The sequence below is a fragment of the Spea bombifrons genome, chromosome 8 (assembly GCF_027358695.1).
Source record: "Spea bombifrons isolate aSpeBom1 chromosome 8, aSpeBom1.2.pri, whole genome shotgun sequence".
Classification (NCBI taxonomy): Eukaryota; Metazoa; Chordata; class Amphibia; order Anura; family Pelobatidae; genus Spea; species Spea bombifrons.
In genome coordinates, this window is record NC_071094.1 from 27,014,937 (window position 1) to 27,038,415 (window position 23,479).

Consider the following 23,479-nt stretch of genomic DNA (forward strand, 5'->3'; position numbering starts at 1 on the left):
CCCCCCAGATATGCCACTCTGTCCCTAATATGCTTTATAACCCCTGATATGCCTTATGCCACCAGTTGTTGTAAAACTACATCTCCTATAGTATATAGCCTGGAAAATACTTTCAATTGGGATGTTTATGGATCATGACTGGACAGCATGTAAGTTTTAGTTTCTCAACATCTCGCGAGATACCTGTTGGCTTACACTGCTCTAAGCACTAATACCAGGTGAAAAGAAACATGGATAAAACCTGCTTACTGCAGTTTGATTAAAAATATATTGATGCCAATGAAAAATAATTTTTGAGAAGCATTAGATGTTCATGTGATATGTAATCTTTGTTCCCTTTAATAGAGTTGTAAGTTCTTCTAACATTTTCCTGCTTTTGTTACCAGAAATACCCTGGAAATGGTCCCCTAGCCAGTCTCCTGATCTCAATAGAGTGAAGATCCAAGTATCTCTTTGTCAGCTGGCACCGTTCTCTGCAGGACTGCAATGCTCCAGGAGCCCTGGCATTTTCATAGGTTTGAATTAAAATGTACTAGTTACCCAGGATGGACTGAGACTGATTACCTCCCATTCTCAACATTCTCTTCCAAGATATTCCTTTGTTGGTCACTTCTGGTATTTCTTAGCTTCCCACGTCTTGTAAACACTGTTCCATACAAAGTGGGAGTGGTTGGACCCTGGTCCTGTGACCCATTATTTTCTAAAGCTTTTCCAAATGTTGCTGCCAAGTTAGCTGTTGAACGCATCAACAAAGATGCATCTTTAGACCTTGGACTTTTGTTAAACTATGTGATTCTTGAAGAAGATTGCCAAACCTCAACAGCCCTTTCAACCTTTCTTACATACTCTGGGGTGGCTTCAGGGTTTATCGGTCCTTCCAATCCAGGGTATTGTGATGCTGCTACTTTATTAGGCAAGAACTGGAACAAGGCTGTATTTTCTTGGGCTTGCATTAACTATGAGTTGGACAATGTAAAAAGTTACCCCACTTTTGCCAGGACGCTCCCTTCACCCACTAGGGTACTTTTTAATGTGATGAAGTATTTCCAGTGGGCACATGTTGGGGTCATTTCATCCAATGAAGATATCTGGAGGGACACTGGCAGGAAGGTAGCCAATGCCCTCCGTAGTAATGGCTTGCCAGTGGGAATTGTGGTTGCGATGGGAGAGAACAAAAAGAGCGTCCGAGAAGCTTTGGAAGAAGTCCGCAAGGTTGACAACCTACGCTGTAAGTTTTTAGGGTTTCTTATTAGTGATAATTTGTAAATAAATATGTGTGTGTGTGAATTCGGAGCTACACGTTCCATCAATCTCACAGATTTATTTAATAAACCATGGGTTAATGGTGAGTTAAGATGAAACATTACATCATATAGAATTATCTGTATACATATACTGTTGTGTGAAAAATAAAGTACACTCTCTTTGAATTCTATGGTTTTACGTATCAGGTATCAGGACATAATAACAATCATCTGTTCCTTTAAGGAGATCTAAAAATAGGTAACTACAACCTCAGATGAACAACAACACATAACACATTACACAGTGTCATGATTTATTCAACAAAAATAAAGCCTATATGGAAAAGCCATGTGTGAAAAACTAAGCACACCCTTACTGTTTCCATAGGAATTAAGATGCTAAGTAGCTGACAGGTGCTGCTAATCAAATGCTCTTGATCACTGATCAGCAGAAAGTATGACCACCTCTGTAAAACCCAAAGTTTTAGCAGTTTGCTGGTCTGGAGCATTCAGGTATGTGTTAATACAATGCCAGAATCTAAAGGCCTCAGTTAGCATGTTAAATGTTAACGTTGATGACAGTACAGTTAGAAAAAGAGTGAACAAGTATGGTTTGTTTGGAAGGGTTGGCAAGAGAAAGCCTCTTCTCTCTAAAAGAACATGGCAGCATGGCTTAGGTTTGCAAAGTTGCATCTGAACAAACCACTTCTGGAGCAATGTCCTTTGGTGGAGGGGTGATGATTTGGGCTTGTTTTGCAAGCACAAGACCTGGAAACCTAGCATCCATTGAGTTGACCATGAACTCCTCTGTATACCGTATTCTGGAGTCAAATGTGAGGCCATCTGTCCGACAGCTAAAGCTTGGCCGAAAATGAGTCACGCAACAGGACAATGAGCCCAAGCACACCAGCAAATCTGCAACAGAATAGCTGAAAAAGAAAAGAATCAAGGTGTTGGAAGGGCCCAGTCAAAGTCCAGACCTCAACCCAATTGAAATGTTGTGGCGGGACAAAGAACTTTGCATAAAGAAATGCCCTCAAACCTCAATGAACTGAAGCAACATTGGAGAGTGGGCCGAAATTCCTCCACAATGATTTGAGAGACTAATAAGGTAATACAGAAAATGATTACTCCAAGTTATTGCTGCTAAAGATGGTTCTACAAGCTATAGAATCATAAAGTGTACTTATTTTATCACACATGGCTTCTTCATTTTGGCTTTATTTTTGTTGAATAAATCATGACACGGTGTAATATGTCATGTGTTGTTGTTCATCTGAAGCTGTATTTACCTAATTTGTAGAACTGCTAAGGAACAGATGATTGTTATTATGTCCTGTAAAACCATATAATTCAAAGAGGGTGTACTTTCTTTTTCACACAACTGTATGTATATTACAGTATATTACTATTTATTCAGTGCTAACAGACTTACTTAACAGTTTAGAATATACTAAAAGAGGTAGTACAATAAATGCTGTCATATAAAAAGTACAGTATTCTACGAACCTTTTAATTGAGTTACAATAGCTATGAATACATTAGGAAAGGTGATCCCTGTCCCATAGAAGTTACAGTCCAAATAGTTGTAGGGAGTGGGCAGGCATACAGATACAATCAGGAAAAGGAAAGTGTTATTTACATATGAGTTCTTCATATAAAGCCATGGTTTTTAAGTCACTAATTCTACAATTAACAGGTGTTCTTTTAATTTGCGTTTGGAGTTATGGAGAGATGTGGTAGGGCATTCCAAGGATTTGAAGAAACGAGGGAAAATGGCCCATAGTTGAGGTAGAGCAGTAGCTGTTTAATGAGCAGAGAAATGCCCAAAATGCCCATTATGAATGGGGTGTAGAGGGTATATAGGTGTATGGTGCATTTTGAAGGGGATGTGCTGTTTTATAAGAAGCCAAGGCAATTAGGATTAATGGTGTTTTTTAGGAGTGAAAGCATATTCTGGTGGCAGTTGAGTATGATTTGTGAAGGAGTTAAAAAGCTTGAGGTCACCTTTCTGTTTATAGCTAGCTGTTCTAACATAATTACAAAATGGTTTTCTAATGATCAATTAGCCTCTTAAACTTAAACTTGGATTAGCCTCTGTATGCCTATAAACATATTGTATTACAAATCAGCCGTTTCCAGCTACAATAGTCATTTACAGCATTTAACAATGTCTACACTGTATTTCTTAACCATGTCAGGTTATTTTAATAGACTAAATATGCATTTCTTTAAAAAAGGACATATCTAAGTGACCCTAAACTTTTGAATGGTAGTGTATGTGTCAAGCATAAAGACCAATAACTAGGTGTGTTACTGTAGTCTAGACAAGGACCTTCTCTAAGAAGACATTTGAGCGGTCTGGCTCTTCATAATGCATGGTTGAATCGGTAGTACTGAATACTTCAACTTATACATTTCATGCTTTAGTGATTGAACACACCAGGCACCTTCAGATGCAACAACACTGTTTAGTGGGAAAAGTGCCATTTCTCAGCATATTATTCATCCTGTTTCACATTCAGATCAAATCAGTTTATTTAAATATAAATAGGGAGCTGGTATAGATGCAAACAGAAGATTGGCAATAACATTGTTGCAGGTAAATAAGGATTAATTATTAAAACATCACTGGCAGAATGGTATTGGATCGTGCTGTACATAAAAGCCCATGTACTTTTAGTACATGAAAATGTACAAAAGTTCAAGTGCACTGATACTAGCTCATTAGAAATAGTAGACTGCAGCTCTCAGCCGGGGGTTGGAAACCACACCAAAATCACATTGGTATAACCAGACTTGCCATGAAAGCTCAGAACATGTTTGCAAGAAGAGGCCACATATATAAAGCATGTGTAAAAAAATACTTAATGTCCCCTTTGTGTGCTGTGTATTTGCAACTTCCTGATTTATTCTATTTTTGCTTATTTTTCACATTTAAATGTTTCAAATCATCCAACTTACTAAGACAAAGACAATGTGAGTAAGTACAACATGTAGCTTTTAAATGATCATCATGTGATGATGTGATCATGATCATCATAATTGCCTTCTAAAACGAATAACTGGTTGTGCCCCCCTTGGCAGCAACAACTGCAATGAAATACTTGCAATAGCTAGCAATGTCTTTTACATCCATGTGGTAGAATTTTGGGCCACAGCATTGTTTTAATTCAGCCACGTTGGAGGGCTTTCGCGCATGAACTTCCTTTTTAAGGTCATGGCATCTCAATCAGATTCAAGCAGGGGAGGGCTAGCAGCCTATGGCCTGAAAGTCTAGTCAAGTGGCCCCTTGCGCCACCGAATCAGCCCACCCTCCATGCCCATCTTTTCCTGATTTTCTAACGTATATAGATGTAATGTAATGGGATTGGGAGTACATCAGTACACTTAAAAAAAAGGTACACAGGATGCCTGAAGCCACAATTTAATATATATATAAATAAAAAATAAATAGTTCTGTTTACTCCTACAGTAAGTAAAGTGCCTGGAAACAGATGACCAAATACACACCAGGACAGGCTCTGCCACACCGACACCCAAACACACACACCAGGACAGGTTCTGCACACCATCATCCAAACACACACACCAGGACAGGCTCTGCCACACCGATACCCAAACACACACACCAGGATAGGCTCTGCAACACCGACACACCAAACACGCCAGGACAGGCTCTGCCACACAGACACCCAAACACACACACACACCAGGACAGGCTTTGCCACACCAACAGCCAAACACACACAGCAGGTCAGGCTCTGCCACACCGACACCCAAACACACACACACACACACACACACACCAGGAAAGGCTCTGCTGCACTGATAACCAAAATACACAAACAGCAGGACACAATCTATGACACAGACATCTACACCAGGTTGGAATTTCCACATTGCATTGTTGTTAATACCCCCTTAGTGTTTTTGCCCCTTGTGTATTGATGCCTCATCCAGCACCCTTTTAGTATGCTGGTGCCCATACACCTTTGTATGATCGCCTCCAGCCAGCACTATTTGTATTAATGCCCCCAGTGAGCCTGTCCCTTTATTATTGATTTATGTGATGGCCCCATCCCATATAGGCATTAGACATGCATTTTTAACTACATAATAAGTACTTATCACTTGAAATTGAAATATGGTTTCAAAATAACAGCTGAACTGGCAGTTTCTTTAATATTAGACCCTGCTGCCGATATATATATATATATATATTAATATTAGCCCCTGCTGTCAATATATATATATATATTAGACCATGCTGCCTATAGCAGGTATAGATCAATACATTAACTCACAAGCCCACTGTCCATAGATAATGAAAATGTGACATGATATTGCCCACTGTGTAGTGGTTATCATTCTATAGATTGATTATGTCCTTAACTTTAAAATTTGGGATTCAGAAATGTGACATGTCTGTCTTTGGAGTGTTTTGTCTAGGCTTCCACAACTTAAGGGTTTCTTTGTGTACACCAGTCAGTGAGAGATTGATCTGTGACACTAAAAATAACCTATATGAGAACACTAATCTAACTTTACCAAAGACCCATTAATAGGAAACAGACATTAAATACGAATCATTATGTACAAAGTGGCTATACTATAAATCTATTTTTCTATAGTGAGCCACTTCATCAGAAATGTATGAGTGTGGGGCGCATTAATTTCTAACCTATCTCCCATCATGAGCATCATTTTCGTTTCCATTTGATTACTTTCTCACTTGCTTACTCTTACTCACACTATCACGCTGCCTCACACTCTTTCTCACATTCTCTCACACTCTCTGTGGCACATTCCTTTTGTGGAAGTACAACGATTCAGAATAACGCTCCTCTTTCTCCACAAATCCGTCTTCGTTATTATGCCCTCTCGGATTACTCTCCAAAAGGGCGGAGCCATGGAGACAGCCTCTCCCTGTTCCTCCAATCATGGGAGAGGGTGTGTCCTTTTGCAGTAATGCTCCTAGAGGCCTGGTTCATGGAGAAGCAGACAAAGAAATAAGACACAGGGAAAAGTAGATAAGAGGAAGAAGAAGGCAAAAGAAGAAGTGGAGCCGAGGAAAAGGAGACAGGAACGCAGAAGCGGTTGGCAGAGAAAGTAGGGAGACTCAACCAGCACAGACTTCACCCCTCATGCTCCGCTTCCTGCCCAATGCACCCCTGCCGTTCACAACACACAGTTGAGGTGCACTCCATGCACCCGCCTAGACGCAGCTCTGGTTGGAGATGTGGTTACAGCAGCAGATCTTAAATAGGCCGCATTTGGCCCACCGTTCCCATGTTGGATGCCTCTGCCATAAATGAAATATGAATACTGTTGAAAAATTCAAATCCATGAATGTAACATTCATCCCCAAATCGTGTTTATTTCCCCAAATCATGTTTATTTAAGGATTTGGCAAACATAGCTCAATTTAACGCACGTCTCAAGTTGGAAGTTTTATTATTGCGTGAACACACATAACCTACAAGAATCTGCCATTGTTACAATTGCATACAATTGAGGTATAAAAAATACTTTTTTTATTTCAACCTTTGCCGTAGTTTTTGAATTTTGTAAGTCAACTTTTATAGTAATTCAGTGGACCCCTATGTCTGGAGTTAAGGAGGGGGTTATAGAAAAAACTACTGTTTAATTGTTAAGAAAACCATTTGGCTCTGTTTTGTATCTTCACATCAATAGTACTAATGTTTACCTGCATTAAAGCAAAAACAGGTACTGATTAACTCAAGAGTCCTTGAGCTGGAGTCTGTGTTTATAAGGCTATTCTTGGCTTCTCAGCAACAGCACCATGGTTATGTTATCCCTGATAAGGTCACTAGCTTACTAATTCTGCAATAACAGGAACAATTCTGCAGGTAACAGTAACAAAAATGAAAATTAGGTAGGCCAAACTACTGTCTCCCCCAACTTCTAAAAAGGTTTGGAAAGCCATGTACTTGGACATAAAGAGCCAAGAGAGCCATGAAATATCTACCTTACAGAGAAACTGGCCCTTAATGTTTAAGGATCAACTTTATTTTTCACATAAAATACACTGTATGTAGTAAAACCTATAAAAATCTCCCAAATGTATTCTGATGATGTGTAATCTGTCTGTTGCAGTGATCATTATGTGCATGCATTCTGTCTTAATTGGAGGAAAGCCACAACAGGAGCTGCTGGAAATCGCTCATGAACTGAAAATGACAGATGGCACGTATGTGTTCATCCCATATGACACACTATACTATAGCTTACCTTATGGAAAACACACATATGAAATGCTGAAGCTCAATTCCAAACTCAGGGCTGCCTATGATGCTGTATTAACGATAACGGTAGAGTCGGAGCAAAAAACCTTCATCCAAGCCTTCCAGGAAGCGAAGGACAGTGGAGAACTGGTTACAAAATTAATGCCCAATGAGGTATGTATACCACTTTGTAACACCAAAATATAATGAAATGCTGCATGCTGGGGTGCCGGCTGTGTCTATCATGGAGCTATGAATGTTAATATGTATTCATGGGTTGTGTCTGGGGCTAGTCTTTCTCTATAGGTGACCTAGGCTGCCTACAATGCATATGTGATAGGGGACACCACAGTATTGTTCTCTCCTGTGTTGACAAGCAAGTGCATGCTGGAGGGCTTGGAGACATAGCTCTTCTCTTGACACAAGGTTCCCTGTTTTTTTTATGGGTTTATTAAGTTATGATTCCAAACAGAAATCAATCTCAGAACCTTAATTAATACATTCATTTAATTGGTGACTTAGTATAGTTATAGCTGTTATATTTCTTCTGCTTTTATCTATAAAGTTTGATCCTTCAGCACATAAAATGCCTACAAAGGTTTTAATTCATACTACTGTTTTTTAACATTGTTGCTGATGCAAAAAGTCACATTGTATAAAGTGATTCTATGGCAAAGTTTAAAATAGTGGTCTTGTTATCATAGCAACCAATGATGTTTGCCAAAAGAGTAGACTGTTCCATTGGTTGCTATGGTATAAAAACAACCTTTAAATTAGGATTGATACATTATTATTATTATTATTATTATTATTATTATGTTAAAGTGTGGGTATAATAACTGTGAACAAAATGGGGTATACTAGCAAGATGAGGTGCAAAAAGGTGACGTTCATAATGCAAGTATCAGAACCCCTATGCTTATCCATAGGCCAAGCAATGGAGTTGGATGTGCCCAATAAGCAATGCTCTTACTTGAATTAAAATACACAATCAAAATAGATCTCGAGATTTGCCCATACAGAACAATAATATTCAATACGCAGTGTTACACTTCCCCACATAACAGGATACAAAGTGTGCATGTATTCATTTTCAAAAATAGGTAATAACTTTGCCCTTTTATGTTTATTAATTCAGGTATCGCCATTATTTGGAACCATATACAATGCAATATATTTCACTGCTCATGCCATGAATAGCAGCAAGATGCATGGATCCTGGGTGTCTGGAACCACTTTAGCAAAGTATTCTAAAAACATGCGATATTACGGCTTTAACCAGTGGATTAGGACAGACCTCAGAGGGAATGGATACACGGACTATGTCATCCTTGATACAGATGTAAGGACCTGTGAGTTGCATCGCACCTACATTGTGGACATGGAAACAGATATGGTCCGTTACATGGGAAGGCCCATTCACTTTCCAAATAGTGTCTCCCCAAAGTCAGACTCATACTGCTGGTTTCAGGATGGAAAAATCTGCACTGGAGGTGAGTTCATACTAATGTCTGTCTATACTGTGCATTTAGTCTATATAAGTTGGAGACTTGTGTGTCTACTCTGAACAAATCAAACCACTGCTTCTCCAAAAAGTTATTTTCAGTAAATGTTAACATATGTTGTTGAAATGGACAAAATCTCATCATAAAAATTAAACACTAAACAGTTCTGGTAGTAAAATATGTACAATAACATAATAATATCATATAATAATAATATAAAGTAAAAATTAAAAAAAAAGTCAAGCAATAAAAGAAATCTTTAAGGTATATATTCAAGACAAAAAATTGCATTAAAACTTTGAGCAGCAATAAACAAAAAACTCTGAAAATGATGCTCATGCTGTATTCCTTTCTCTTGTCCAAGCACATGCTGGTCTACAATGTATGTGAAACATATATTTATTGTTAAAGCTCTAATACCCATGTACCCTACTGAAAATCTTTGATGTTGCTTTTTGTTGATTTTAATGTATAATTCAAGATGTAGAAGAATGAATTTGCCAATGTTTGTGTATAGTATACATAACGGGTCGTTTTTTAAGATATGATCTTCAGGAGCTTGCCTATTCATCTTAAGGAAGCTTGTAGTGTATGGAGCCAGACCATTAGAAGAACATCCAATTACATACATAAAAGCAGCTGGTGGTGCTTAATGCCACTACATGCCACCGTCATAGATCATATGTGTGCTTAGGAGGTCTGGCAATGTGCTGCTATATCTGAACCTAGAAAGAGCTCTTAGGTATCTGGAGCAAATATTGAGAGTTCTCAGGTCTTGTCATAAATGTGGGCTAGAAACAAAAATATATATTTTTTTATTTTGAACTATTTCTTTGAATGGTTGCTCTGCTCCAAGAAGGGTTTTAAGCACGGATGGAGAATTTTCTTTGATTTCTAAAAGGTCAGATAGCCTTCCTCTTCTCTATCCTCCCCTAGATGGGGCCAACTTCAAGAAATCTATATATTTATGTGTCTGACTCATTAATTACATTTTCAGGAAATGTGAAACTCATTGTGAATCATGTCACACACAATGTTCATAAACTATTGTGACAGGTCAGATATGACACAATCAGTAACATATATAATTTTGAAAATCAAAAAGAATGTTCCATGGAACCAGAGAATGAAAGATTGTTTTGAGCGGGGTTTTTTTTTTAATGAGTGGTGGTGTTACCATAATAGGGCCCCATTGATCAAAGGGACCCATTCAGAGGATATGAGTGCCGTGAGACAAACTCTTTATAACGTTAGATCTCTATAATATATCTTTCAAAAACAAACTTAAGATCGTACGTATTGAATGTCTTAATGCAACCTCCTGTTTGCCTATGGGCACAGAATTTTGACATTTTGTGTTATTATCCAGCTCCTACTCAGACTATATATTCATAAAATAGAGAGAATATGGTTTAAACGCCTTGCTGTCATTACATTGATGTTATAAGAGGTATTTAGAGTGAACATGCATTTGTTCATGCTTTACAAAGCTGCCTAATGCCTTTAAAGTAGGATTATTAATGGAATTATGATACTGTAATTAAAATGAATGAATTATTTGCACATTAAAATGTGTATAGTTACTGTAAATTATTACAGCCTATGTTAAATGCATGAACATTATTTGTGTTATACAAGTAATATGTGTGAGAAATACTGGATACTCAGAGGGTTCCCAAGTACAATCACAACTTTCAATGTAGGATATATTTAAAATAATCATATTTTATGAACCATGAATCATATAGTTCATCGTATTTTATTAACCATTACAATAATAATTAGCTTTAGTACTTAATTTTATTTTATTTCCACCAATGGGTTGGACGTGGCCCCCATTGCTATGGGACCAGGATGCCCCCTCTCACCCCTCCTGTTCAACCTGGCTTTGGATCCTATTTTGAATATACTTCTTTCCTCTACTGAAATAACGGAAATACAGAGAGGGTCACGTATGGTTAAACTTTATGAATTTGGGGATGATGTCCTGTTATATACAGCACACCCACAATTGGCTATACCATGTATATTTCTCACATTAGATACATTTTGTGGGGCCACGGGCTTCATCATAAATAAAACCAAGTGCCAAGCATTATGTTTAAGTGCATTCTGTAAGCCTCCACACATGGCAGACCATGGAATTCAATGGGGAGCTACGTCTATACGTTACTTGGGAGTTAGGATACCCAACCACCCTGCCTCCCTTTATGATTTCAATTACAAACCATTGATAAGGAGACTTAATGGAATTGGCAAAAATGTCCTTCTCGGGCAGAATTATACCTGATTCAGTATCTCCCTTTCTTTATTAAGAGGGATGAACTCCCTAACAGCAGCTTTCCGGAGCTTCATTTGGTGCTCTAAGCGTGCAAACATCGATATATCTACCTTACAGCTGAGGAGACAAAACCTTGCATATAACTTACTGGTGATCAGATAATGTAACAGCTATCTATCGATACGTGGCAGATTGGGTCTTGTCTTCGAATGCTTACACAGACACACACTTGGAACAACAGTTTAGCCCAGATAAAGCATTTCCAGCCCTCTTACATATTCCCTCAACACAATTTACATTATTGATTACAGATAACCCACTTCTTCATATGACTTCATACGGGCATAGAAAGTGGTGAGATTAAGATTAGGACTCCAATTGAAGGTATCTTTGTTTCAACCATTTTGTAACAATGTTGTTTTACAGAGAGGGGTGGCGTCTGGTCCCTATGGTGGATGGCGATTCACAGGGTTCGGAATTTGCATCCTTTCATGACTCCACTCTATTGTCTTCCAGCTTGTAGGGAAAGACTCCTCATGGTTTGTATCTTGTGGTTTATCTACCTACAGATACAAAGTTTTGCTAATTCCCAATTGGCATCTTTTGAATGGGTGGACTGGACTAACCCTCTTGATAGACAACTCTGGTTGTCTTCCTCAAGACATATAACCACTAAATTTGTTTATGGGTTACTGCGAGACACTACTGGTGGTGCCTGCATTTCTAAAGGTCCGGAGGTCTGGATGACACACTTCCCTGACATTGACAGGTTGGATTTAATCAAATCTACACTATCCACATGTATGTTGCTTCGGGCCAGCACTAATGTCAAGATGCAACAAAAGTTGCTCATCAAGCATATTTATCTTCTCACCTCCAATTTTTTTATGGGGGAATACTGTCTTCAGATTCTTGCCCAAAGTCTGGTCTGGCGGGAGCGGACCTTTTTCATAACTTTTGGTCATGTCCTCCGATACGCTGGCGTAGTGCACAAACCTTTCTTCCCATCTTGCGTAGCATTAATCTCCAGGTTACTCCTGAGGCTGAGATTTTTGGGCTCTTACCACTTACTGACACAGTACGTATTTCTCTTACACGTATAGACCTGAGTGTCGTTGCCTGTGTGAAATAAACTCACCTTACCATTTGAGTTCTGAGCCTCTGCTTGTTTATTTTTAACAAAGAAAGAGACACCAAGTCGTTTTTCAAAACATGGGAAAGATTTATTGACACACCAGACGATTGAAACATCGGATACAACAAACATTCCAAGATACGTTTTGGTTTAGTGCACAGTTACTCCAGGGCAGAAACCCATGTGCGTAACACATTCCTTGGACAAAATAACAACGGACAGAATATTGCTTTGTGACTGACTTTATTTCTCTTAGATAACCATGTTGCTGCGGTTCGATTTGGGGGGTGGGGGGATTAAAGATTTAGAGTTTTCCCACTTGCCCGCTTGTTTCATAGTGTTTTACATCTGAATGTTATATCTGGGGAGATGTTACCGGGGGAATGTGTCAATGTGAAATGTAACCTGTTCTTTATTCTGCTGTATCCTGGTTACCTTGTTTTTATCTGAAAACTCAATGAAAATGTTTAAACATTGTGACGGGAACAACCTGTACCCAGACTGGGTACACCCGCCAGACGATGCTTCCTTCTCCTTATGGCCAGCGGGAACACAAAGCTTCCACCGTCAGGCAGGACTAGCATCGAAGACAGCAGGAAACATAGCTCTTTGGGAACATCGGCGGCACTATAGTATACAGAAGCATAGCAATACAGTGCTTTACCGCCCTGACATAGGGCAGCACAGAGGCTTACCCTAATAACAAGACAGGGCTCGTATTGAGGTAAAACAGGAACTAACTTTATTGAAGAAATAATATTGGTCAGACAGGCAGGAGGAAGGGGGAAACTGGGATCTAGAGAGCTCTGGCTCTCTCACTGTTGTCACGCTGTACCCCTAATCAGGTACAAGGCGACTTACACATAAATCCAAGCAAAGTACCAGATATTGCAATGCAATCAGTGTCCACTGTCGCCTGCAAGAAGTAGGTTATATAATTCACGGGTCCACCGTCTATAATGGGAAATACAGCCTCCAGGCACCCACAAGTTACGGAGGCTTCCGTGACAAATGTCATTTAACTTTATTCCACAAGATCACTGAATAGGAGTAGTGTGGAGCTGAGTGGGAAAAAAAGGAGAGGAAACTGGGAAATAAGGGAAGCTCTGGCAGGAATAATTTTATTTCAATGTCTGAGTTCATTCCAGCATGTATGTCAACGTGTGAAGAGTAAAGGACATGACTACTCTCGATATCACCCAATATTTTGGAAATAATGGGGATAAATAACACTACTTTAATTTGTCTAAAGTGATCCATGCTGTTTTCTGTCTTTCTCAGGTATTGATCCTGCCTTTGCTTTGATGATCTTTTTATGCATCCTCATTGCCATCATTACCATAAATGGACTTGCTTATGTTATAAGGTATTAAATATATACAATTATGAATGCGTGAATCATAATAGAATCATTAGTTAATTGAAGTAACAAAACATTAATCTTATACAAGCACCAAACTAATGTGACCTTTCCAGGGAAATGTCACCCCTCTACATATTACACAATTTAATATAAACAATTTATGTATGTATTAGAAAATCGTGTAATTTGTATATCATTTGGCAACAACTTGACTTCCAGTCTTCAGGTTCTTCTTGATTATTCATCTTTATTAGGTTATCTCTGTTGCTAGGTTGCTGATTGTTGTTGATTGGCCTTGATTGAGTAAAGAGAGGAGAAGTGAGAGAACTTCAGAGCTGGAAATGTATTCCTAATACTGACCCCTAATACTTACATTTAAAATAAATATACCCAATTGCATTTGCTGAAAACTCAAATGTACAAATTATAGAGTTTTCATAAATGACTAATTCATTTGTTTGTTTATTTTTAAGGGTATGGGGGGCATCACTTATCTTTCAGTAATGAAAACCCCTGCTCTGCCCTTTATTTCTGATACAGAGAGGCAGCGCAGTCTTAATGTGGATGGGGAATAAAGGGAACTATGTGCTGAACGCATTACAAACAATAACAGTGAGGAAGGAAGTACTGCTGAAATGAGGGTAGCACCAGCTATGGTTATCATAGGGTTGTCATTAAAACTTGATTTCAGTGAGATATAAAGGCACCAATATGAGTAAAGTTGACGATATGTTGGATGTGGATTATGTACCGTACCCAATACACAACTGGGTCATCCATCTACTTAAATGATTTGTGTTTCTATCACATACATGTTAGCTCTCTTTATTACTTGCTAATGTCTGATAACATTATGTGACGCTTTTGTTTTTCAGACGCCGTATTAATAAAATAAAATTAGTTAGAGGGCCACACAAAATTCTCCTGACCTTGGATAATGTTACGTTCATTAATCCCCAGTTTAGTCTCAAGGTAAGAAAATCCTGGAGCTGGCATCACACCAAATCTCATTGATACATGGGGAGAATTACTATAATTTACACGTATTGGGGAAAATAGAATATTTCTACATTTGTTATGATACAGGGGTGTGACACTTTATTTATTCTAACCCATTCTCAAAGGAAGTCTTTGTTAAAAAATATCATAACTTTGTTATCTTGAGACAAGGGTGCCTAAAATATGTTTATTTTTCTGCTTCATTCTGGTTAATTTGCATAGAATCCAGAGATCAACAGCATTGAGTTTATGAAACCAAGTGTTACATGCCGTTAACATGTCCTCCAGTATGGACTGTTGCAGGATACTCTGGTATATGTGGTTGTAATTAACTAGTTAATTTTGTTGCAAATGCCTTGGTGTTAGAAACATATTAATCTACAGCTCTGGATTTAGCTGAAAAAAAAAATGAAAAACAAAACAGTAGGTTCGATAACTAACATTTACATTTAATATGAATTTTAGGGGACAGCCTTCCTCAGTATTGAGGAAACTAAAGAAACTGTGGTATTGCACTTAAGAGACTGTTTCTTTGCAGAAACTTAGCAATGACGGCAGTCGCACGAGTGACAGTGCACAGATGACATCAGATACAAAGAGTATGAAGTCACCAATGAGGTCAGGTTCACTAAAGAGCCTTACACCAGCCACCTATGAGAATTCCAATGTAGCAATATATGAGGTAGGTATTATTTAGTAAAGTGTGTTTTATTATGCTTAATTAGAATTAATGTTACTTGCACAAGGATAGGTGTTTTTTTGGCATTTGGAGTAATGAGTAATATTGCTACAAAACATATTAAACTTCATTTGTATGTATACCCTACCCCTAAAAAAAATGTAAAGGGAAAGTTTAGTCATAGGATAGTTTCTACACTATGTTTGGATGGTGTCCTGCTTAGTGAGAGTGATAACATCCACAGCAAACCAGGCATTCTGGAACAATGGTAACAACTGGATAGTGCTGTGTTTAGTAAAGATGGTGGGGGCCTAAAAGTCTATGATAGTTTTGGACACCCAAGGTCATATATTCGAAAAAGTAGTTATATCTGGTGATGAGGAGATGCTCAGAAGGAGATAAACTGAGATCTGTACACGTGAGCCTGTTTGTTGGTCCATTATGTCTGGTATGCATAACGTCCTCACTCTGTCTATGTATCGACCAACTCCTGCTTTCTGCCTTCCCCTGCTTGTCACCAAATCCCAAGGCCATATCTGTATCTGAGTACATGTTACCATGTAGGGCTCCAATATTCTGTCCTACTGGGGCATGTAGATGGGTGGGATATTCCTAGTAGCCTGGGGTAAGGGTTGTTGGGACTATTGGTTGATAGGTATTGGGAGACAAAGAGAGGGAGAGAGAAGGCTATTAGGAGCTTATTGGTATTATGGTGGTAATCGGAGCCCTTATAGAACTAAAGTTGTTAATTTGATGATTACAAACCTCTTATTTGTTGAAAATATCATTAACACCTTTTTTCAGGGTGACTGGGTGTGGTTGAAGAAGTTCCCTTTCGGAGACTTTGGGGACCTTAAACCTGGAACAAGCGACGTCTTTGAAATTGTAAATATATGGCTTATCTCACGTAATGATGCAACTCACCTTTCCAGAGATTCAAAACTACTCATCTACCAGAGGTTTTGGCAACCTCTGACCACCCAGCTTTTGGACTACATTTGTCCAAAACAAGCCAAACATTTTTTTTTATTTGTTTGTTTGTTTTTAGCTCACATATTTTTCTATCAATTGGAGCAGGGAAATGTACAAAAATAAAATGTAACCCCAACACTGTTTCTTTTGTATATATTATGTAGCAGTATAGAATGCACTAGCTTTCAACCTTAACAAACCTGGGTAAATCTCTCCAAGAGAATATTTATACATATTCCAGATCTGTCGTTGATTGATTAGGTAAAATGCTTCAGTATTTGGTTAAAGGGGCCATGCAAAGAATTAAATACGTCAATAATATCCACACAGAATGCTGCATGTGTTTGAGTCATAAAACAACTTAATTGTGGGAACCAGGTAAGCATTGAGGGCAATATTTCACAGCCAGTCTTACAATGATGTCTTTTGATCTTGTGGGCAGATGAAGGACATGCGTCATGAGAACATCAATCCTTTCCTTGGATTCTTTCATGACTGCGGAGTATTTGCCATTGTCACAGAGTTCTGTTCCAGAGGTAGTTTGGAGGATCTTCTACGGAATGACGATGTCAAACTTGACTGGATGTTTAAATCATCTCTTCTGTTGGATCTTATCAAGGTAACCGAAAGGAATGACCAACACAAAAGCCTTAAGTGTTGGCAATGATATGCAACAAGGCCTGTGGAGTTAATGTAATATACCTGTGATTTGCATAACATTATATATGGTTAGATATTTTATTGAAACCATTCTTTGTTGTTAGTTTCAGATCAGTGGCTGTTGAAAATGTAGTTGTGGCTCTGCGACTAAGGGTTCTTTTTATCTTCTCTACAGGGCATGAAGTATTTGCACCACAGAAAGTTCATTCATGGGAGGCTCAAGTCACGGAACTGTGTAGTAGATGGTCGTTTTGTGCTAAAAGTGACAGACTATGGATATAATGAGATTTTGCAGACTCAGAAAATCCCTCATGATGACCCATCAGCATATGGTAAATTAAACTGTAATACATTACCCTGAGACTTACTCATTTCCGAGTGTTTATGCCTTGATAACTACCGTATTTATCGGCGTATAACACGCACTTTTATAACTAAAATAAGAAGAGGAAACCCTACCTGCGTGTTATACGCCAATAAATCCTACAGCTGCATGATTTGCAGCCGCGTCTCCCTCACTTCCGGTCCGGACAGGGGTGCGTGTTATACCCCGGTGCGTGGTATGCGCCGATAAATACGGTATATACATAGTTATTAATATATAACATTATTGCACAGTAGCCAAAATGAATATGACATTGTCTTTTCAGTATTTCATATTAATTTAATATAACTTCTAGAAACATTTTCTAATGTGATTGTTAATTGCTAGCTAGTGCCGCCAAACCAAAATGTTCATTTGTTCCTCGTTTTATCAGTGAAACACATATTTTCAGATCACTCATCAATAACAAAGCAGCTTTTGGCTATCAGTCTAGTTTTCCCTCCTCTCTTGTAGAGCAACTCTGGACTGCCCCGGAATTGCTGAGGGATCCGCATGCAGCTCTGCATGGAACGTTCACTGGAGACGTGTATAGTTTCTCTATTATCATGCAAGAAGTAGTGGTCCGTGGACCTCCATATTGTACTCTTGAACTGTGTGCAGAAGGTGAGAAGGAAGCTTTGAGGAAGATGTGTGAGGGTATTGTTGTGTACTACAAAGTCATTTTTTAGCAGATTTGGCCCTTCAAATCTAATATATATATATATATCTATAAAGTAGAGCTGCTATACATAAATTGCATATACAAAGTAAACACTTTATTCAGTCTGTGTTCTTCTAGAAATGTATCTATTTTGTGAATAGGGAGTTTCATGTTTTTCACTATTATGAACCTGTAGTATTTGTTTTGACCGATTTAGCTATTTTTGAAACTTTTTAACTTGGTATATAAAAGGTCCAGAAATATAAAGGTTGAAAATATCCAGAGAGGAGAGAAGTAATAGTGTTCTTAGCATGGACATCTGCGGTCATGGGCTTTCATTTGTTAAGGTGCTGGGCTGTGTGATTAACACTGAACTTTCTCTATTGTTTACCACACAAGTCAGAGTGTGCGTCTAATAGATTGGGCTACAATAACCCAGCCTGATAACTTACACATGACAAATATGCAGCTGTTTGAAAATATTGTTTTATCTAAAAAACAGAACCATTTATAAAAAATAAAACAATTGAATACTTTGGAAAACTCATTTTAATGTGTAACTTGTGATAAAAAAATGGCGGGTGTTCTCCTCTAAATCATTGCATTTTCACACGTCATTAAATACCATAAAAAACAAGAATGTAAAGAACTATAATCTGAAGCAAACTTTCTGCACTTGCTCAGACGTGCAAGAGAGGCATCACACCCTTGGTATAAAGATATAGGATTTTTTTTATTATAATTGGCATGCTTGTAATATAGAATAAAATCTCTTTAACACAAAACATGCACAAATAGTGATACCGCTATAACCATCCAACTAATTTTCTGCACAGACATCATCCAGAAGATAAAAAAGCCCCCTCCTTTGTGCCGTCCAATTGTTTCTCCGGATCATGCCCCCATGGAGTGCATTGTGCTCATGAAGCAGTGCTGGAACGAAGTGCCCGACAGACGTCCCGTCTTCGATGAAATATTTGATCAAGTGAGCAACCTGGTTTACTAAGGGAATATGAACATTGCGGTTAAACAACTAATGATAGATAGATAGATAGATAGATAGATAGATAGATAGATAGATAGATAGATAGATAGATAGATAGATAGATAGGTGGAAAGATAGATATATGGAAAGATAGATAGATAGATAGATAGATAGATAGATAGATAGATAGATGGAAAGATAGATAGATAGATAGATGGAAAGATAGATAGATAGATAGATAGATAGATAGATAGATAGATAGATAGATAGATAGATAGATAGATAGATATGAGAGCGCAACTCCTGGTGACCTGATGGCCTGCAGCTATTCTTGACTATTTAACAAAATGGATGTGTCTACTTTATTTACTTTATTACTTCATCACATGCTGAACATCATTTCTCTCCCTATGACCTTCATCAAGCTCAATTCAAAATAATAAACCATCTCTCATCACCGAAATTGAGTCAGTGCCCTATTTTCGTTTGTTAGTATAAATGAGTATGTTTTCTAGTACCTTCTTGTACCGTTGGGCCAGAGGCACAGTGAACTAAAGCTGGTATTTGATAAAGTAGACAGCAATTTTGGAAGCATTATTGACATGATTAATTATAACTGAGTTCTGCTTTTTATGTGTTTGTGAAATATGCAGTTTAAAAACATCAACAAAGGGAAGAAGACAAATATCATTGACTCAATGCTGCGTATGCTGGAGCAATACTCAAGCAACCTGGAGGATTTAATAAGGGAGAGAACCGAGGAACTAGAAATAGAAAAACAGAAAACGGAAAAACTCTTAACACAAATGTTACCTCCGTAAGTCTATGAGATATTTGGCAAACAAGCTGTCTTACTGCATTTGGCTTCTCCCTCTTCATTTTGGTTTGTTATAACTACTTGACCAGTAAAGGTTTGTGTGAAATACATTGCAGTGGAATCCATTGATCATTTACCAGGCAATGAGAAACCCATAATAAACAAAAACATGTCAGAATAGACACTACAATGCTTAGAATGGAGTTTTTAGGATTTCTTTATTTCTTATTGCAATTTTTTTCTTAATTCAATAAATACACATTCACTCTGCCAACACCAAGAGTGGCCATCTGGTAAACGAAAATGTCTGGTGGGATGGTGGCCAATTAAGCTGCAGATCGAGTCGTTCGGTATTGTATAACAAGATAGTATAACAACATAGCATGTACGTGGCTTTGAGTATCCAGCCAGCTTTCACAAGTACATAATTTACTGCACTTAAAGTGCTGAGGCCACTTTTCTTTCCCATGACATTCACCATACCCTGCCTTTATCAGCAACGTTGATAATAGTTGTTATATGGCAATACTCATTTCTAACTACTCAATTTTAGATCTGTGGCAAAAGCTTTAAAAACCGGCTGCACGGTGGAACCAGAATGCTTTGATGACGTTACACTGTATTTCAGTGATATTGTGGGCTTCACCTCTATATCAGCTATGAGTGAGCCCATTGAGGTGGTGGACCTTCTCAATGACTTGTATACACTGTTTGATGCAGTGATAGGAAACCATGATGTATATAAGGTAAGTACTGTGAAACACCCTCATTGTATAGCAAATTCAAGCACTTAATGGGATATTATTTATATTGACGGCATGAAAGTTTATTAAAGTTAAAAAATGAGACCATCTCGGATTCCTCCTCTCCCGCTTGTTTTCATTGATCCAGGCTGTCTAGTTAAGTATGCTGCCTGCGCATGCATTGTAGTGACTGTGGGTTATGCTTCATTGTGCATTGCCAAGATGTTTTAACGGAATCAAACATATCCTGGTCAGATAATAAACATCAAAATAGGGACGTGAACAGGACTGCTTTAATACCACAACCTTGATTTTGTCTCATGACAGGTGGAGACTATAGGAGATGCATACATGGTTGCTTCAGGTCTTCCTAAGAAGAACGAGAAAAGACATGCAGCAGAGATCGCAAACATGTCTCTCGACATCCTCAGTTCAGTGGGCTCCTTTAAAATGAGACACATGCCTGATGTACCGGTCAGGATACGTATAGGCCTCCATTCAGGTAATACGGAGCCTTAGGTATTTGTTTTACCGTATCTAAATTTCTCTGGGTCCAAAGATCAGGCGAAACCACAGCTTCTAAGGTTAAACAAAGCATACGTATACATACAGCACCAAACGATGACAGATGATAGTCACAGGATAATGGAGTGTTGTAGACTCTTCTGGAAACAATGGAAGAGAGGTAGAGAGTAGAGAGTAGAGAGGTCGTTTCTCCATTAGATTACATCATACAAGTCATCAAAAGAACCTCCCTTAGTAGTTCTGTTAAAACACATGTTCCTGTCACTCATATTTCACTTACACCTAATGTGATTGTATATATATGCCATTGTACAGTGCTATGGAATTGTATGGCTCTATAGATAACAATGAATAATAAGAATAATAATAAAGAAAGTTCTTACACAGAGGAGCTTTGGAACTTGCAGTTCCTACACACTAGGAGAATGCAAGTCCACCCTTGCAACTCAGTGAACGTGCTCCTTCTGTTCTCATTAATTCTCATTAATTTAATGTCAGAGAGAGAGATATAATTGGTTATTAAAATAACATATTTGGGTTCCTAGAGATACTTCTGTGGTTCATATGATTATTACTGGTGGTAATAATAATAGTGATCAAGCGCTAAATATTGTGCTATTAAATAAATAATTATATATAAAAAAAAATTAAATATGAAAAATATATATAAAATTATATATAAGTGATTGTAAATAATGCTGCAAACACTAATAGTATGACCCCAAAATACCTATAGTAATAATAATTTTTACAATTATAGGCGCAACACTTTATTATATATTCATATGATTATTACTAATCCTCTTCCAGGTCCTGTTGTAGCTGGAGTAGTAGGTCTCACCATGCCAAGGTATTGCCTGTTTGGGGATACAGTAAATACTGCATCACGTATGGAGTCGACAGGGTTACGTGAGTAATTCAATGGAGTAAATGTATTTATATAGTGAACGCTGTTGGCTTATACAACAGGTACCCTTAAAAAGGAATTGAATACTTGTACAGTACATGTCTATGAACCAAGAACACACATTGTGATAAAGATCAGTGCTATGTAATATTTTATATACATTATAGTAATGACATACCAAATTAGTGGTAACTCCAAAACATTAACGTTTAAGGCAATTGCTTATATTAAACATTTATTAACTGTACAAGGCCTTATCATTAGGACAAGTTGTACATTATGGAGACCCTTTAAATGACCCATTAAATCACGCATGTCGCATTTTACTTTGCAGCTTATCGAATCCATGTCAATCAAAGTACTGTCAAAACACTTCTCTCTTTGAATGAAGGCTACCTTTTGGAATTACGAGGAAGAACAGAACTGAAGGTAAGTGACACTGCTCATCACAATGATCACCGAAATAAAAATGTGTTCCATGTACCAAAATTTTGCTGCCACAGTGACATCACTCATGCAACCCTCCACATTATGTGTGAAGTGGAGTATCATGAAAGTGTGTTAATTTCCATGATAAGTACGTGTTGTCAGAGTGTTACAGTATACTTAGCTCACGTAAGACCAATTTTGTACATGCACAGTACATGATTTTGGGAATTGCACATGCAAAGCTGCTAGTATTCTCAATAGTCGGGACACTAGCTGGGACAAAGGCATCCATTGTTGTGAGTGTCCTTGCAAATGCTGGACAGTTAGCGGCTATGTTTACCTTACAGGTTTTGGTATAGAGGTAATGCATTCTAGTGGATAATAATATTCCAGCAGTAAATCTATGTCTTAGTTATGTTCATCAAATGTATTATTTTGGATAATTAAAGGCCAGTCCAAGCAAGATCACAAATACAAAACTCTTTTAACTGGGTAAATGCCATTGTGATTGGGTTGCTTAATGCCTGTATTGATGTAATTGTCTGTTTGTGCTCCCAAGACACAGGAGATAATGTGTCATATTTATCTTTGTTAAATAATAAGTCACCTGGAAATAAACCAATTGAACAGCGTGGTGCTTGATATGCCTCTAAGGTGACTGAACCGTACAATGTTTCAGGTCAGAACATTATTTACACTCTCTGGTCCCTGCGAACATGCACATAGCTGGCTTATTGTGAGATCATTTTAATCTAAAGCTGGGGTTATTAACTTTAAATCTGTGCGATCACCTGAACAGAACATGTCTAACAACCATTACTGGCAACACATCTAATGCTCTTTTTCCAAGCTGGCTCCAGACGTATTTGTTTATTTTGCTATCCATGAAGGAGAACGCTTCTTATCTGTCTGTATAGAGATTTGTACCTTGCTCTGTGTTTTTTTTTCTGTTTTTGTTCAGT

At 38.0% G+C, this 23,479-nt stretch overlaps 1 protein-coding gene across 1 annotated transcript in view; it reads left to right on the forward strand.

Moving 5' to 3' along the window:
* Positions 1–412: 412 nt before the first annotated feature.
* Positions 413–23,479, forward strand: part of GUCY2F (guanylate cyclase 2F, retinal) — a 28,611-nt gene continuing 5,544 nt past the window's right edge. Inside the window, exons 1-16 of the mRNA XM_053473065.1 lie at positions 413–1,228; positions 7,365–7,666; positions 8,631–8,985; positions 13,695–13,779; positions 14,652–14,748; positions 15,314–15,457; positions 16,259–16,339; positions 16,869–17,045; positions 17,262–17,418; positions 17,925–18,074; positions 18,948–19,096; positions 19,750–19,913; positions 20,467–20,659; positions 20,984–21,158; positions 21,992–22,090; positions 22,423–22,517. Of these exons, the coding sequence (XP_053329040.1) occupies positions 487–1,228; positions 7,365–7,666; positions 8,631–8,985; positions 13,695–13,779; positions 14,652–14,748; positions 15,314–15,457; positions 16,259–16,339; positions 16,869–17,045; positions 17,262–17,418; positions 17,925–18,074; positions 18,948–19,096; positions 19,750–19,913; positions 20,467–20,659; positions 20,984–21,158; positions 21,992–22,090; positions 22,423–22,517 (3,165 nt within the window). The 5' untranslated portion in view covers positions 413–486. The remainder of the gene's footprint in view (positions 1,229–7,364; positions 7,667–8,630; positions 8,986–13,694; positions 13,780–14,651; positions 14,749–15,313; positions 15,458–16,258; positions 16,340–16,868; positions 17,046–17,261; positions 17,419–17,924; positions 18,075–18,947; positions 19,097–19,749; positions 19,914–20,466; positions 20,660–20,983; positions 21,159–21,991; positions 22,091–22,422; positions 22,518–23,479) is intronic.